The 18,530-nt window shown below is 28.3% G+C and overlaps 1 protein-coding gene across 1 annotated transcript; it reads left to right on the top strand.

Annotated features, from left to right (window-relative positions):
- The first annotated feature begins 3,236 nt into the window (after window positions 1-3,236).
- LOC107163242 (uncharacterized) lies at window positions 3,237-13,326 on the top strand. The gene is made up of 8 exons (XM_015510552.2): window positions 3,237-3,359; window positions 3,680-3,853; window positions 4,085-4,287; window positions 8,834-8,960; window positions 9,468-9,601; window positions 9,694-9,828; window positions 10,707-10,778; window positions 13,010-13,326. Exons 1-8 carry the CDS (start codon window positions 3,290-3,292, stop codon window positions 13,172-13,174), a joined length of 1,080 nt encoding a protein of 359 aa, XP_015366038.2. The 5' UTR covers window positions 3,237-3,289; the 3' UTR covers window positions 13,175-13,326.
- Window positions 13,327-18,530: the final 5,204 nt, after the last annotated feature.

The following is an 18,530-nucleotide window of genomic DNA, read 5'->3' as shown; positions in this document are numbered from 1 at the left end:
TCGAGTCTGTCAACTGATCAGCGTCGTGGCCAACAACGGAGAGTTCCCGTGGAAAACAAAGGTAGTCGCGGTAAGGTCTGTTGCGAGAAGACGTCACTCTTGTTTCTATTACTTTTATGGTGTGATGTGCGTAAACAGATGCTATAATTAAATAGAGTGACTAGAAGGACATGTTTAAAAAATACGTTCAGTATGCCGAATAGCTAGAAGTGTGACAGTATGATATGGGTTAACATATCGTGAAAATTATAAGCATATAGGTATAGTTAACTTAAAATCAAAAAATTAATTGGAAACACGGTGAAATCTCGTAATAATTGATCTGATCTAATGTTTGCAAAAACATCTCGGATGATGGAAAATACGAGTAAGATCTTGCTGTTTCGCCAGTGAATACTGGGAAGGTTATGAGTTCTGCTTACTTTACTTTGCTTTTGAAAGGGATGGCTTTGACGTCAACTATACCAGGCTTGCATATCTACTAGTGGATGAAAGTTCAAAGGTGGTTATTGTTTGTTTATTGGTTTACCTATTTGCATTGGTATGGTTTAATTAATTGTATGGTAATTGGAAAGGGGCGGGTATTGCCTAGTAGTCGGATATGGTCATGGTCTGAGAAGGAGCTTTTATAGAACATTAATTTTGATTGGGATTGAATAGAGGTTTGGGTGGAGTTTTTGACAAAAGTGGTCATACTCGTTTTTGTACGTATATCTATGGTTTAAACGAATTCGATACGCCTCCTATGTAAAAGACTGATGAAAAAGGCCCAAGAAGAGCCATCGTGAGTAAGAACGGGAGATACTTAGAGTTTGAGTATGTACATTTTGAAGTCAATAGGAAGGGGTAAGTACGGTTAAGTATGGGGTAGGGTATACCACGAGTGCGGGTTGCCTTGTTTATGTTATTTTGGACATTTTGTCCGAAGGTGAGTTTGTGCCTTATTGTAACGACGAGATATTTAGCTTGTTTGGCCCAGTTTACAGTGTTATTGTCAAGTAGGTAGTAGTGGTGGCATATGTATAGTTTTAGAGCTACCATGTAGGAACAGTTAGTTGGGTTTATATATTTTATACGTCAACCAAGTGATCGCCAGGTTAAGTGAGTGTTGTAGTTAAACGGTCGTACGTTTAAAATGTTTGTCTAAAAACATTGTATAGTTAGCGAACAGTGAAAATTCTGCTTTAGAAGTCATCGGTATGTCGTTGATGTAAACCAAGTAAAGTGTTGAGGAAGGCAGGATCCTTGAGGGGACTCTGCGAGGCTCTTTCTGGTGAACGAGAATGAATCATCGATTTTAATGATGAAAGTGCAGTCAGTAAAAATAGATTCGATGATTTTAACGATTTTAGTCGGAATGTTAAAAGTTCAACTTGGACGTTATTAGATATTCACAGAAAAATTAACTGTTTTAGTTAACTTACTGTAATCTAAAAATATATCTATATTGTGGACTAAAGATACAATAGAAAAAATTGAACTCATTACCAATTATATTAAACAATTTATTAAGTTGGGGAATATAATTATTGTTTATAAGATATATTACTGTATTATATTTAAGCATATTATAACAGTTAAATTTCTTGTAGCGCCAAGGATGTTAAAATTGTATATCCTATGGAATAACCTGGCTATTACTAAACCAGATCAAGGGCACAACCTTCAGATGAGAAATTCCTAACCTAAATTGAAAAGACGAAACCACTATAAATCACCTAAGAATTTGGATAATTCACATACTTCTCTTGTTAAAAGATGAATAATCCATGGACAGATTTGAAGAAAAAAACCCTTATAAAAACACATCTTTGGAAAACTACTTCTAAGGTAGAGGAATCTAAGAGAGTTGTTTATTGATTGTATAATTCATCTGTAAAATGAGTTATAATATGGAATTTACACATAAACTATATAAATATCTAATAGCTATTAAATTTATAATTCATCTAAATATTTTGAAAATTGTATTGAGTATGTAAAATAACCTAATATTAAAAATTACAAACTATACATTATTATACCTACATAACTATAATATATTGTTGTTGAAGTTGAACATTTAAGAATAATATGCATGCTTCAAAAAATTTAAAGGTCATGTTAAAAAATTACAAAAGAATTACAAACATAAAAAGGAAACACAGAACATTATTAATTATTACCTATTTATGACAACTTTGAAAACGTGTCTGTTATTAAAATAATTAAACATTTTGATTAGAATTTTTAGATGATGATCTCATAAATTGTTAGACATATCTTATAAAAAAATCGTAAATTTATGTATCTAAATTAAAAAAGTGGGTAAGTTGTATTTGTCGCTCTGCTGTGTAGTAGGTTACAAATGGGTTACTGTAATGGATGGAATAAAATTTGAATCCAATGATATTATATCATTGTATACGAAAAACGATTCTGAGTGGAGACGGTTTATCTGTCTAAGATATATTATAGATTATTAAGAAACATTTTATGAATTTCTAGCATATAATAATTTGCGAATTTGCGTGATTTTTACGTATGTTGTCAAAATTTGAATGCTTATAAAAAAAAAAAAAAAATGGTAACTATATATTTCTTTTATTTTTCAACTGCTGTTGTAAAAATATATTAGGGGCCTTGTATTAAATTTTCAAATCTTGGATATAAAAAGAAAAACTTTTATGAATTTCTATCTAACATTCGGTGAAAATTTCATGTATCAATGATCATTTATTTTGAAGTTACATCAAAAACCAAAATAGATTGTGTCGAAAACTGATTGTGCATAAAATTTCCCGTTTTCCCCTTAATATTTAGTTTGTTTATCCTGATTATATTTAGAAAAATATTGAGAACTTTTTACTTTTGACCCCCTAAAGTAACAACTAAATTCATTTTCTGATCAAACGAAGTACTGACTGAAGTCGAAAATCGAAGCACTTTTACTGCCCAAAACGTGATGACCGACACAAAAAAAAAATAAAAAACACACATCATGGTAAAATCAATACATTTCTCGCTCCGCTCAGAATTTATTACAATTTTTTAACATAATATTATATGGCTTATATTATATGGGTTAATATTTACTCACGTTCAATTTTATATTTTAATGTACAGTTTTTTCTAAATAAATGTGCCTACATCACAGATGTTCTGTTTTTTTTTCAATTTACTTTGGTAGGCAAACAATCATTAAATAATTAATTAAAATAATTACCTTTGTTTAAAATATTATTTTTTGCAAGAGTATTCAGTTGCTACCGATTTTAGTAGAAACATAATATCTCGAAAATTTCATACGATGATTAAAATGAAAATTATAAGAGGACTCGTCTTGGTTATATTTTTTTATACTCCATTAAATGCACTAGGTAATTGAACTATTATTATTTTAAAAAAACTATATATTTTTAATTGAGTTGTTGTTTAGTACATGAATTGAAAGTATAAAATTTGTTAAGCAAAGAAATAAATGTATTTATTTTATATTTGTGTTTTTCATTCAATCTTCAACTCTAATATATTTTCTGATAAGAAGTTGAGATTAGTTAATATTTTGAGAGATATTATGAAGTACACTTAACCTCTACTATACAACATAGTTGTTACCAACTTACTAACTTATTTTAAATATTAAAAATAATTTTATTTAACTTTATTATTTATTGTATTTTTTATGTATGTTACTAAGATTTCTCAGGCGAAAAAAATCCGGTGATTTGCACTATAGCTGGAAGTAGTTATCCAAGTACTTATGTATTCAATATAAGTGAACTCCCAGAACGTTGTAATATAATTACAGTAGGTCAATATTCGTTTGACCTTGATGATGGTACCAATCTCTTTGTAATGGAATCAGATAAAAGTAATTATAAACAACTTAAAAGCGCATATCTGAAGTTTAGTACTTATTTGTTATTTGGGAAGATACGAAGTCCTACTCATCTTATATGAGAGGTGATTCGCTTAAAAATTTAGATTCTGTTCATTAAAAAAATATAACTATTTTTTATATTCGATTATTAGCTAAAAGAAATTAAGTCACCTTTTAATTCATTTTACGATACCTAAAATTCAATATTTTTAATGTTTAAAGGTATAATAAAAACCTTAGTAAGAGCTAAAAAACCTACATACATACACATTGGATTTGAGAGTGTTGGCTGTGATTGGACCACAATATTTGATCCTTCGAATGAAATTGAATTTAAAAAGAATACATTTGATCCATTTATTAATTTCATAAGTAAATTTGATATTAGTGGTATTATCATCAACTGTCCACCAATATATTATAATGTGAGTAAAATATTAAATTTTTTTTTTATTAATTCGTTGTTTTAAAACTCAAATAATACAATGACATATGATTTTTGCTATAAAAATTCTTAAATTTTCTACTTTAACGTAAATATTTTTTAATGAAATTAAATAGGTAAGCGGACACTTTGTACGGTGAAAATAATTTGATAAATCGATCGCGGACACTTTGTACGGTATAAATAAACCGGGAAATATAGTTTATATAAGATAAAATCAAACTGTTCAAAACTTAAGATCGCGAATCCTAATCGCTATCAGTATGAGACAAGAGTTTGGTGACACAGTACAATATAACATACAAGATGACTTAAATAATAAATAAAATAAAATAATAACAAATGCACAATTACTTGAAATAATATGCAATACTTTTAATTTTTTTTTTTAATTCATGAATAAAGTTATTATCATAACTCTAATTTTTATTTTTATTTTTATTATTATTATTTATACTTGTAAAACTGTAAACTGCATGTGTATTATTATAATTACCTGAAATACTACAAACTGTCCGCCGTATACATTTTATTACTATTTGCAATACTACAAACTGTTCGCCATAATTGACTGTTGTTACTACCTAAAATAGTACAAACTGTCCGCTGTTTTCATTTTTTTTAGATGACCGTACAAAGTGTACCTAACCTTTTTTCCCGAATGCGTTTTTCTCGATAGTTATTATTCCCGAAATAAAAAAAAGCGGGTAAGTCGTGGATGTCAATCTGCTGTACAGTATAGGATACAAGTGGGTTACTATAATGGATGGAATTAAATTTGAATCCAATGATATTATATCATTGTATACGAAAAACGATTCTGAGCGAAGACGGTTTATCTCCAGGGTATATTATTATAGATTATTAAAAATTTTCAAATCTTAGATTTAAAAAGAAAATTTTTTATGAATTTCTAGTTTGAAATAATTTGCAAATTTTCGTGATTTTCATGATTTTAACATATGTTGTCAAAATCCAAACTTTGAATGCTTGTAAAAAAAATTGTGACTACGCATTTCTTTTATTTTTCAATTGCTATTGTAAAAATATGATAGGAGCCATGTATTAAATTTTCAAATCTTAGATATAAAAGGAAAATTTTTTATGAATTTCTAGCATAAAATAATTTATGAATTTTCATGATTTTTATGTATGTTGTCAAAATTCAAACTTTAAATCCTAGTAAAAAAAAAATTGTGACATTCAGTGAAAGATTCAAGTATCTGCGGTCATTTGTTTTAGACTTATAGAGTTACACCAAAATAAGAAAATCTCTAAATGTGAAATCCAGTGAAAATCCAATGTTGTAAAAATTTAAATTTCAAATGCTCATAAAAATTTAATTTGAATTTCCGGTGGACTTTTATTTGTGATAAAAATTGACAAACTTTTAAGGAATCTTGTATTAAATTTTCAAATCTTAGATTTAAAAGGAAAATTTTTTATGAATTTCTAGCTTAAAATAATTTGTGAATTTTCGTGATTTTTACATAATATGATGTCAAAAGTCAAACTTTGAATGCTTATAAAAAAAAAATTGTGACTATGAATTTCTTTTATTTTTCAACTGCTATTGTAACAATATGTTAAGAGCCTTGTATTAAATCTTCAATATTTTCTACTCAAAAAATAAATTTTTATCGATATTAATTTTTAAAAAAACTTATAATGATCAAAAATTTCAAATGCCAATGAATAGATCAACTTAAGTCAAACATTTTTGAAAATTGCATGGTAGATAGAATATATTTATATAAACATTCGGCGAAAATTTCATGTATCTCTGGTCGTTCATTTTAAAATTACATCAAAAACCAAAATCGATTTTGTCGAAAAATGAGTGTGCGTAAAATGTCTTGTTTTTCCCTTAAATTTTAGTTTGTTTTTCTCGATTATTTAGAAAAGTATTTAGAATTTTTCAGTTTAAACTCCCCAATGTACCAACAAGATTCACTTTCTGATCGAATAAGGTACTGAAGTCAAAAATTGAAGCACTTTTACTGCCCCAAAACGAGATGACAGACCCCAAAAAAAAATATTCATGGTTTTGACGATTTTCACTGTTAGCGATTTCCTTATTTTGGTGTAACTCGAAAACAAATGACTGCAGATACTTGAAATTTTGACTGAATGTTTATATAGGTATTTTCTATATTTGAAAAAATTTTCATTTTAGGAATATTTAACTTGAAATCTCACACAGCGTGGTGGTGCTCAAGGGTGTGGCTATTGTGTACACCTGAATTATTTTTTTTAGGTACCAAAAAATTAGTTAAAAAATACTATTCACTTAAGTCTTTTCAATCTCATTGCTGGGATATAGAATTATTATCACATTTTAATAAATTTAAATTTTCCATTTTTTTTTTTTTTGTTTTTGGCATAGAGTTTACCTACTTTTATGCAAAAAAAAATTGTTTAAACAATAGTTAGGTAATAAAAAGTACCTGGACGGGTGGCACTTCTGAGTGCCTATCCATAAACACTATCTTCTGTTATTAACTTTAAATACTAATTGTATTGTAGAAATTTTAAATAAAATGTTAAGTAAAATTTAAAAAAAAAATTGTTGTTTGTGTGTATTTTATTTATGAATTTAAACAGTATAAAGGGATGGGAGGGTATAAAAATAGTGTCTATGCTGCTACATAATTCCACGCAGGCGTGCATTACATATGCCTTACACAGACACACATAATACAATCATATATTTATAAATAATAATTCATATCATTGGTATAAGCTTATAAATCAATACCAACATACCGAAGAATGGTGTAAATAATTGCATGGTATAATAATAGCTATTAGTCTAAATATTTCGAAAATTACATTGTATATGAAATATGATACCTAATAATAATAATGAAATATATTAAGTATCTATGGTTAATATTTTTTAAATAATAACAAAAATATTCCAATGTTAAATCGTCATTATGTTTGAATATCTAATATCGTCAATATATTTTGAACTCCAAACACTCGAACTTTTTATTGATTTAATCATGATGTGTGTTTTAGATTCTGAGCGGAGCGATGAATGTATTAATTTTACCATGATGTGTGTGTTTTTTTTTTGTTTTTTTGTGTCTGTCATCACGTTTTGGGGCAGTAAAAGTGCTTTGATTTTTGACTTCAGTACCTCGTTCGAGCAGAAAGTGAATCTAGTTGGTACTTTGGGGGGTCAAAAGTGAAAACTTCTTAATACTTTTCTAAATAATAGAGAAAACAGACTAAAAATTAAGGGAAAAACAATACATTTTACGCACACTCATTTTTCGACAAAATCGATTTTGGTTTTTGATGTAATTTTAAAATGAACGACCAGAGATACATGAAATTTTCGCCGAATGTTTATATAAATATATTCTATATCTACCATGCAATTTTCAAAAATGTTTGACTTAAGTTGATCTATTCATTGGCATTTGAAATTTTCGATCATTATTAGTTTTTTTTTAAATTAATATCGATAAAAATTTATTTTTTGAGTAGAAAATATTGAAGATTTAATACAAGGCTCTTAACATATTGTTACAATAGCAGTTGAAAAATAAAAGAAATTCATAGTCACAATTTCTTTTTATAAGCATTCAAATTTTGAATTTTGACAAAATACGTAATAATCACAAAAATTCGCAAATTGTTTTAAGCTAGAAATTCATAAAAAATTTTCTTTTTAAATCTAAGATTTAAAAATTTGATGCAAGATGCCTTACAAATTTGTCAATCTTTATCACAAACAAAATGTCCACCAGAAATTCAAATTAAATTTTTATTAGCATTTGAATTTTAAATATTGACAAAAATTCGTCAAAACCATGAATATTTGCAAATTATTTTGTAGTTCAAAATTCATAATATTGTTTGTACTTATATCTAAGGTTATAAAGTTTAACACTATGTTTTCCAAAAGTTTTTCTTCAAATAGCTTTAGAGAAAATTTGAAGCGTTATTATAGGAAAAATCAAAAATGTTTTGAGCGTTTGAGTTTTAAATTTTTATGAAATCGCGTAATGATAACGATTTATCCTCAAACCAGGTATTCGTATATCTATGATAATATAAGGTATTATGAATTATGATAACTACATGCAATGTTTTTGGAAAAATTGATTAACCATACAAAATGCGTCTTAATTGAAAAATAAAATATTTGTTTCAAAATAGAGTATATGGCAATGTTTAAATATAATATATCCTAGACTGACAAATCATCTCCGTTCAGAATCGTTTTTCATATAGAATGATACCTATCATTGCATTCAAATTTAATCCCATCCATTACAGTAACCTACCGTACAGCAGAGCAACATCCACGTCTTACCCGCTTTTTTTTTTTAATCGTATTTTAGAAAGTATAATTATAAAATAGTTTATTTTGATCATTATATTACATAAAATAAACGTTAACAAAACGTTTTATTCTTATTTTTTCGAACATTTTTATTAATAGAATGTTATATACTCAAAAACTATGTATTTCTAAGTTCTAACTTTCTTACTTAACTGTATCTAACTAGATGTACATAGAGGGTTTTTCAAAAAATGTGAGTTCATTTGTGACTAAAGTTAAAAATATAACACAAAACTTAAAAGTTGGTTTCTTCATACCTGGTTTTTACTATGAAAGTTTTACAAATGAAACGCGTAAGTACATTATATTAAATTTATATTTCAGTGGCTTGGTGTGTCGCGTCCGTACGCTTAATCTGCGGAAATGCACTGAGCGTACGTGCCGGCCACAGTTGCTAGCTTGCGGACGGGTGACCGACCAGGATTTTTAGCAACATGTCCTTGCCACACATACACAAACACGTATTACAACCCTACCAACTCAAAAACCTACAAACAAAAATATACAAAAATAACCCCCACCGTTCCATCCCACACCCAATTGCTTATGTTGCCGTGGATTCCACCCTGAAAAAAAATTATATTTCAAAAAGGGCAATAAATACCTAAATTATGTTATTTTCATTTTTGTTCTATATATTTATATAAAATTGTATCTTTTCAATTCTTTTATCTAAAATAATCCTTTATATCTTCAATTAATACGTGTAACTAGTAAGTAAATTATATTTTTATTGTAAATTTAAACTTTGCACTAAAATTTGTAAATTATGTACCTATATTTCGATTATGTTCTTCAAGTTTTTGATTTTACAATAACAAATAAAGTTTTGGATTTTTACGTCATTGAATGGGGAATAAACAATTGTACAAATGATACTTTGAAAACTGGTTTCTCTCCAATAAAATCCACTAATCCGGATTTGATAACTGTTGTACGTACCTATTCTTGAAAAAATTTTAATATATCAACACATTATTATGTCAATTTAAAAAGAAAAATCATCTAAGCATTTTTTTTTTTCAGGAACAAGTTACTAGTGGTATAAATAAGTCAACTATGGATAAATCTAAAATCTATGCTAAGATACTAATAGCTCCAATTATTCCTTTATATCTTCTTTCCAAAAACGATGACTATTATGTTATAACGTACACTAAAGTATGATTTATATTATTATAATACATATATATTTAATAGTAGCCAGTAAATAAACTTTTCAGGTTAGGTTAGGTTAAACAAAAAATGATTGAAATGGTTACACGATAATCTTATTTTGCTATACAAACAAACTGTGCCAAATTTTCTCAATCCGTGCACATCATAAAACCATTTATTCTATTTTCGCTAAAAATAGTAATGATGCAGAGAAATGTATTTAAAAAGCTACATATTAAAATAAAACCAATTCCAAATTTACTTTTTAAATGTTATTTTAACATAATTTTGAAGTTAATTTAAAACATAATTTTTTATAAAAATATTAGGTATTTTTACTTTTTGGATGAAGGTACAAAATTAACTATACATGATAATAGCATTTAAAGTTTAGAATCTTGAGATAAATGAATAAGTGGACCATCATATTTTAAAGTTCACTAGTGCCACTCCACTCCGCTAATCTAGATTCAAATATGACATACAAATTACCAAGAAAAATTCATAGAAATCTACAATTTGTATTAAAGTTATTAAATTATCAAAGCTTTTATATAAACGCAAATTTACAAAGCATCATATTAATTTAAACAATATATTATAAGTAAACCATAATGTTAGATACTTCTACGTCAAAATTGAAAATACATTTAATTCGATAAACATAAAATAAATATTACGCGATTTGTTCTATTTCGTATAAAAGGTTAATATGTTAATTTAAGCACCACAGGTTAAAGTTTTTTTTTATTGATTTTTTTTTTTTTTTTGTGAAACAGTTTTTCAGCATAGGTTGTAATTATAAATAACTTCTTTTTTTTTAGATTTTACTATCTATTTTTTAGTTTACTCTAAAAATCATTACCTTGTTTTGATTACAGTATTGTAACAATACCGATCCATTCAAGCCATCTGAATTGTGTATTACCCCTTCAATACTTTCATATCAACAAGTAATTATATAAAAATCACATTGTGCACACGAAGTCTTGGTTAGTTACTTAATTATTTGACAGAATCATATCATAATTGTAATGAAAGCCGTTAGTACATACGTACAAAGGATAAACTACAGAAGAATAAAAAAAATAATATGTATAGGTATAAAACAAGGTGTGATAAATGAAAATAGACAGTTTTGATGAAAAGAAAACCTTATAAAAACAAGATGTGATTTTGATTTGGTAAAAAACTTACTACGGTTTACATTAGAGGATTAGAAGCGTTGATTTTCTGTTTTTGTCTAACACACGTACAACATAGGATTTTAGATGTACCTATTCTATTTCCAATGTACCGATTGATATAATAAAGCGATATGAAAACAGATTTGAATTCTGAACAAAAAAATGGAATTTGTCGTCAAGTCTTCCTGAGATCGAATTTCGCACATTTTTATTTTTTATTTTAATATTTTTTTAATTACTCTTTTTTAATGTATCGTTTTTAGAATTGTGAAGGATAATATCAAAAATGAGAGAAAATCAATGTCAAAAAGACTTGATGACTAATTCAAATCTGTCTACATATTTCTTATCATTTCATTATATCAATCGGTACGTTGGAAATAGAACACGTCTATAATCCTATGTTGTACGTGCGTTAGATAAACACAGAAAATCACCGCTTCCAATCCCCTTAGCAAATTGTGATTAAAAAAATATGATGGTACTTTTAAAAACCAACTTAATGACACTCGTTATGCATATAGGCGAATAGCAAAGCCAATCTTTGGCCCGCTTTCAGAAAAAGTTCATCTTTAGTGATAACACTCACCAATATGTTCTCGATGTACATAAATCTTTATATATTTAGCTTATTCGAAAAACATAATAAAAACTAGCATTTTATTTTGAGACAAAAATTTGAACGACAAGTAGTAAGATGACCTAGTAGAATAAGTGAAAAAAAAGAAACTCAGTGGAATTATCTTCATCCAATTCTTTAAAATAGCAACACTTTCTTGTTAGGAACTGTCAAATAATACTAAATCAGGTGACAACCTTTGACTACTTACGTTTTTCCAGCCCCCACCACCCATTTCGAATTTCAATAATATTTTTGGCTAAAATTTAGCATGTAATTATCGTGAATTAGCGTGACTGGTTTTGTAATTTGCTTGGTAAAAGGTCAAACTTAAAAATAAAAACATGATGAGGTGGGGGGCTATAGAAACTTTCTACAACCTCCCTCATCTGAATTTTAAACTTTAAGGTCTTTTTTCAACGCCAATATTTAGCGTGAAATTGGCATGAATTTGCATGACCTATTTTGGAGCCCATTATTCAAAACTCCGATAACTAGGAGCGTTACCATTTTTTTTCTATTCCCCCCCTCCACCACCAAATGACAAGTAAACCACCACCTTGTTTTCATTTTTAAGCATGACCTTGTACCAAGCAAATTTCAAAACCAGTCACACTAATTCACGCTAATTACACGCTAAATATATAGCCAAAAATATATTCCAAATTCGAAATAGGTGTGGGGCTGGAGAAACGTACGTATTTTGACCATTAAGTTTGAATGAAAATATTTATTGCCAAAATAAGCTGTTACTAATACACGTTGATTTTTATCCATTTAAAGTATAACCATGATTACAACATTTTGAGTGGTGAATTTATCACACAAGTTAAAAAATTATAGAAACGTTGTATTACACTAATAAAAGAATTGTCATTTCATGTACGAGGGACATAAATGTATCTCAAAATGAATGTCATAATAATTTCTTTTCATAGAATTTTGGAAACTTCTCAGCGATGAATTAAATACTGTTACTACCGTGATGGGTGAACACGGGTGAATATGAATACAAAATGTCATCTTTTTAATATAGCATAATATATTATTTACACACTCAACCGCATGCTAGACGGTGTTTCATCTGGAATTATCAATTATCTACCGTTTTGAATGGTTCTGATCAGTCCCGAACACTTGCATTATAATTTAATAAATAATGAAGTATTAAAAATTACCTAGACCAGAAACCTACTCGTGGGTAAATTTTCATTTAAATGTTCTTAAAATAAGAGTCTCGTCAAATATTTTAATATTAAAATATCATTTTTCAAGAACACGAATTTGTTTCAGAGTTTTATGTACCGCTCCACATATTAGGGGATAGTGTTTGACTATTGTTATACATTTTGTTTTATTATTATTTTGTTTCTTTTAGGGAGCTTATGCAAAAACAGTATATGTAGGAATTGTCCTAGAACAGCTTGATACAGATGATTACGAGGGTCAATGTCAATGTGAGAAATTTCCAGTTACAAACCTAATTATTGATGGATGGACAGGAAAAACTTTTGAAACATGTCCAAAATTAGATCGAAGTTGAACGATTTTAATTTAAATATTAAAAAAAAATAAAATAGAATGATTTACACTATATATTTTTAACAGGTATTCATCAATATTCTCACGAAATTCTCATACAAATATAAGTGTTTAATTTTATAAATATAATAATATATCCAACTACAAACATTATTACGTGTATTTTGGTTCAAAAATTATAGTTTTTTAAACACATTGGGTTATATAAAATTTATTATTTTACATGTATGATAATGCATAAGTGTAACGTTAGTGTTTTAATATAGGATATTAGGTTCTACATAATACTACAGAAAAAATTTCTGAAGTAAAAAAAAGTCAATCAATATTAATTTTAATTCATTCTGTAAACAATGTTGTAATAACGGCAAGCTATTCAATATTTTCCTCTACAAGAAAAATCTTTGAATCATGAATATGTTTTTGTTGATAAGTAATTGAAAACCGCACTAATAATCAACCACAAACAAAAAATCATGCATCAAGCCCAAAAATATAGTTATGTAATAATTAAAATTATTTATAAGTATGTATGGGATATACGTATAGATTTGTAAATAGGGAGAGAGTTTTAATGAACAATTATAGAAATATTACAAAAAATATATTTTTATGAGATTAGTATTTAGATTTTTTTCATTTTATAAATTTACATTATTTAGTTTTTATCAACATATTATGGATAGTATTTGTTTTAAATAATATTTTTTTTTATACATTGGGTTATATCAAATATTAAAAATCTATTAGAATAGAAATTTAAGATTTATATAATACTAAGTAGTGAGCAAAATTCTTGAGAAGCAGAAAAAAGTCAATCAATAGTAGTTGCAGTTCATTCTGTAACCAATATTACAAGTACTATTCACGTGCTATTCGATATTTTTCTCTAAAAAGAAAATCTATCAATCATAAATATGTTTTTCAATAAGTAATCATGTCAACGAAAACCTTATTAAAAATCGGTCAGTAACAAAAAAATCACGTATTCAGCCCAAAAACATAGTTATGTTAAAATTAAAATGATGTATAGGTATAGGTTAGTTTGGAGGGAGGGGGAATTAACTAGTAGTGTCATATTTAAAAATAATTGTGTATGTTTGTATTCAGATTTTTCTCATCGATACTGTTATAAACAAACATAATACGATATTTGTCAACATATGAAAAAAATTAAATAATTATTATAATATGAGGATTAAAAAACGAAGATACAACCATCAATTTAATCTTTTTTTCTTAAAATCAATCTATTAGCTATACCTATAACAATACGCCAATTAAAAATAAAATCAATGCATATTTCGTACAAACTAAAACATTAAAATTATATTACTCTACATTAATTTTTAATACAGTATCATTATAAAAAGTATTGATTTTTTATGTGCATCATAACCATCTCTGTGAGTCCATCTTTGCGCTTATAAAGCAGAATTTATTGAAAAATTATATTAAATTCCCCGTGTCTTCCTATTTGTACCTAAATAGAGGAGATCTTTTTTTATTTAACTGACCAAGTAATTTGTGCTCAGGCCACCACTGCAGCGGAACGTATTTGAGTTGTCTAACTTTATTCTGTAGCGTTCACAGTAACACAATTTCGAATTTTTTATTGGGAAACTTGTTTACCACACCAAACCAAACATCTTGCAGCGTTAACAGCATCACTCACAAAGTCATATCAGATCAACTACTAGGATCGCAGTGATTACGACGTCACACACTCACACCAAAGTATCAGATCAATTATCAGGATTTGATGAAGGTCCACTAAAGATCTCACTGAATTCGCTAATTGATCAATTTATTTTATTTTCTGCTTTCTGCTTTGTATATTTAATTTTTTTTTTTTTTAATGTAAATATATATAATATAATATATCGTTATTGAGGTAAGCTTAAGTCGCACGTGTTGTTCCTATCAGGGATAATTTTACTTTAACAAAAAACATGTATTATTCCAATGACCGAGACCGACCATTACGCCAGAAAAGGCCGAATGTTATGTCAATGTTGTTAGCTCTGAGCACTAATTACATTGGAGTGATGGTTGATTACTACTAAGTGCCAGGCTCACTAATAACAGCAATAGTAATGTTATGACAAAGGACTAAGAAAATGTAATGGACTGGAAACGTGCAGCGGTGCAGCTTATTAGTGGCCTCAAAATTAAGTATGCAAATATCTATGCAACTTAAATAAAACCATTGATAGCTGTGAAAATATTTAACAGTGTTGATAATAACATAGGAACTTTTTTCGGGCCATCCCCTGTCACCTGCGCAACATATCATTTCAGTCCATCATATCTTAGTCTATGCCATACACTCTATGAGCACAACCATGCGAGGGGCGTGACTGCGTGAGAGTCTCCATAATTGCGGCCGTTTTATGTTAAATATCTTATTAAATTATATATCATGTGTTCCTTTAAGTGAATACAGATTTTTTTTAATGGAAAGCTGTACAGATCAGTATTTTCTTCGGTGAGAGCAAGACGGGGGGATGTTGTGTTTTTTAAGATTTTCAGTGCTTTAGCATATTTTGGACATCTACTTACAATATAGTCGATCGATAGATTCACGTAGCAGGCGTTGCATACTGGAGCAAGTCTTTTGGTGATGAAGCAGGAGTGGGTGAGGTGTGTGGTCTATTCTGGCTCGGATTATAACTACCTTGTCTCTTCGTTTTAAGTTACAGAGCAAATTTAATTTTTTATGAAATTCTTGATGTTCGTTAGTTTATTTGAGAGGGGAACGTTGGTCCAGTTTTTCTACCATGTATCTAAAATTTTGAGGTTAATGGTGTATCGAGTGACTGAAGATGTAGTAAAGTTTAATTTTAAGGCATTGCGAGGAAATTTAGCTTTTTATATACTACTTGTGTACTGCTGTTTGGAAGCCAAAATTTGCACTTCTCGTTTTGCAGTGTTCAATAATTGTATTTCTGTTGTTGAGTAAGTTAGCAGAAAGAGGACAATAGAGTATATTACTGGATATAATATGATTAGGAAAACTTTTAATTCTTGATATATAATTGAGTATATGACTATAACGTCTTAGTCCAAGAGAGAGTTCACTAGCATTGCATGAGATACTATCTACCGAGCTACTCCTAAAAGCCCCAGTAGCCAAACGTATAGTACCAAAGTCGATTACTAAGAGAATAAGAGATATTTTGTAGGTTCTGAGGAGGCTTTTTATCTCAGATCCTCACTTATTGTTCCCGAGTATTTTTATAATTTTCAATCTTGATAGACATTTTGCTTTGAGTTTTTTTAAGTGAAGGTTATTTGCCATCAAACGTGAGACCTAGAATTCGGAAATTTCTGGAGAATGTTATGCCAAAGAGGTGTTCATGAAAGTTGTTAGTAGTAAAGGATCGTTTTTCCTTATATTGAAAATTATATATTGAGTTTTAGAGGGAGGAAACAAAAAACCCGATTCCAATACTATTTGGTGAGGGCTTTCAATGACAATTGAAGAAATTAATATTAGTTTTGATTTGAAAATCACTGCAATAAATATTACAGTGATCGGTGAAAAGAATGTATTTTACCAGCTTAGGAAGAATTTTACAAATATAACTCATGGCTACAAGGAAAGAGTCACACTAAGTGTAGATCCTTAGGGTAACACTGTTATTTGTTTTATATACCTATAACTGAACATTTTTTTTTCTATGTTTTCTTTATTTTATTATTCATATTTTCTTTTTTTTTTTTACTAAATAAACTCTTTATCAATATTTCAGGTTCATCACAATCCAGCCAATATACCCTTATATTTAACTTGACGTATGATAAATAAAATTAATTCACAGCCCTTAAATATTGACAATGAGGGCCTTATTTTATCAAATCCTAGGTTAAAAGATAACCTTGAATGCATTTAATTCTTCTTAAGTCAATGTTATTAACGCAGCATATCAGTGGTTATCTTGAATATCTAGTTTTTTGAAAAACACAGTTATAAATCTTGTCATGCAAATGTTGGCAATAGTCATGTAAACCCATGTTAATTATATGATAATTGCTTGTAAAAAAAAAATATATATATATGAAATATTTAAGAAGGTAGTACTAGTGAGACATACGTTCAAATATGTTTAGATGGATGAGATGTGGTTAGTGAGCAGGATAAGAGACGATTCAATTTCGGTATAGAATATTATTGTGAAGTTAGATAACTGAAGAAAGGTGGTGGCCAAATATGTTAAGATGTCCCTTTTACCGACTGCCCAGTGCCCATTCTCTTTCAGCTTTTCCATATAATGCACAGAAGACTAGAGACAAAGGATTTTTCTTGGTTTGTCAAAGTACATCTCCGCCAAACTGTGTACGCCGACAACAGCGACCAGTCAGCAGTCTGCCGCTGCCGACTAACTACTACTACTTCTGGCAGACAACATCACCACAGATCAGTGACCGTCGTCGCCACTGATCCACTGACTAGGATACTACATAAAAGTGCGTATCACCAGTCACTCAATGGGTTACGCCTTTAAAAGTGTAACAGTAATGAGTAATGTATTACAACATATTTTCATATCAATACACCACCTCTATACTCTTCTATGATCTGATAGTATGCATACTTATGTTGGTAGTGTGAGTTAAATGAAAACTTTTATTAAAGATGTTTGTAATCCTGTATATTATCCTTATTTTAATTGTACGCCCGCAAAGAGTATCAGAAACTAAAAATAAAAATAAAATATTGAATTTAAACATTCAACACTTGTAAAATACAAATTTAAATAAATTTAACAAGATACAAAACCCAATAAGAGTAACGTTTTGTTACATAGTGAGTTATTACTAATTAATAATATTACAGAGTCTACATCACTATTTAGAGACTGTTTATTATATTTTAATTATAAATACATCAAGATAATTTGGCTATATTTAACTATAGGTGGTGAAAGAAGAACGTGTATTTAATGACTTTGACAATATTTTCACAAGAATTAATCACATGGCTGTCATACTCTTTGCTTATTATATTTCTATACCATCAAAACAATACTCACATCAAGTATATGAGGAATCACGTTTATATAAATATTGTAAGAAAAACTGATGTTAAACTTTGTGTTAACATTTTAAATCACAGGTATACATATAAAAATTGTACCTAAACATAGTTTGAAAATAACACTCAAAGTACCAACCTACAGTACAAGATCCAATTTTCTATCAAAAATCACTCTCGGGGTTGAAAATATGCATGTATTTTTACTATTACAGTAGTTAGTTAGATACAATAATAAAAATAAAATACATATTATCGCAAAATCTATATAGTCATTCAATGAATCACACAGAATTAAATATTTAAAGTAAAAAAATAA

Source organism: Diuraphis noxia, unplaced genomic scaffold (genome assembly GCF_037042655.1).
Source record: "Diuraphis noxia isolate RWA-SAM2 unplaced genomic scaffold, SU_Dnox_SAM2 contig0004, whole genome shotgun sequence".
Lineage (NCBI taxonomy): Eukaryota > Metazoa > Arthropoda > Insecta > Hemiptera > Aphididae > Diuraphis > Diuraphis noxia.
The sequence above is the reverse complement of the archived record's forward strand: the minus strand, read 5'-3'. Positions and strand labels throughout refer to the sequence as shown.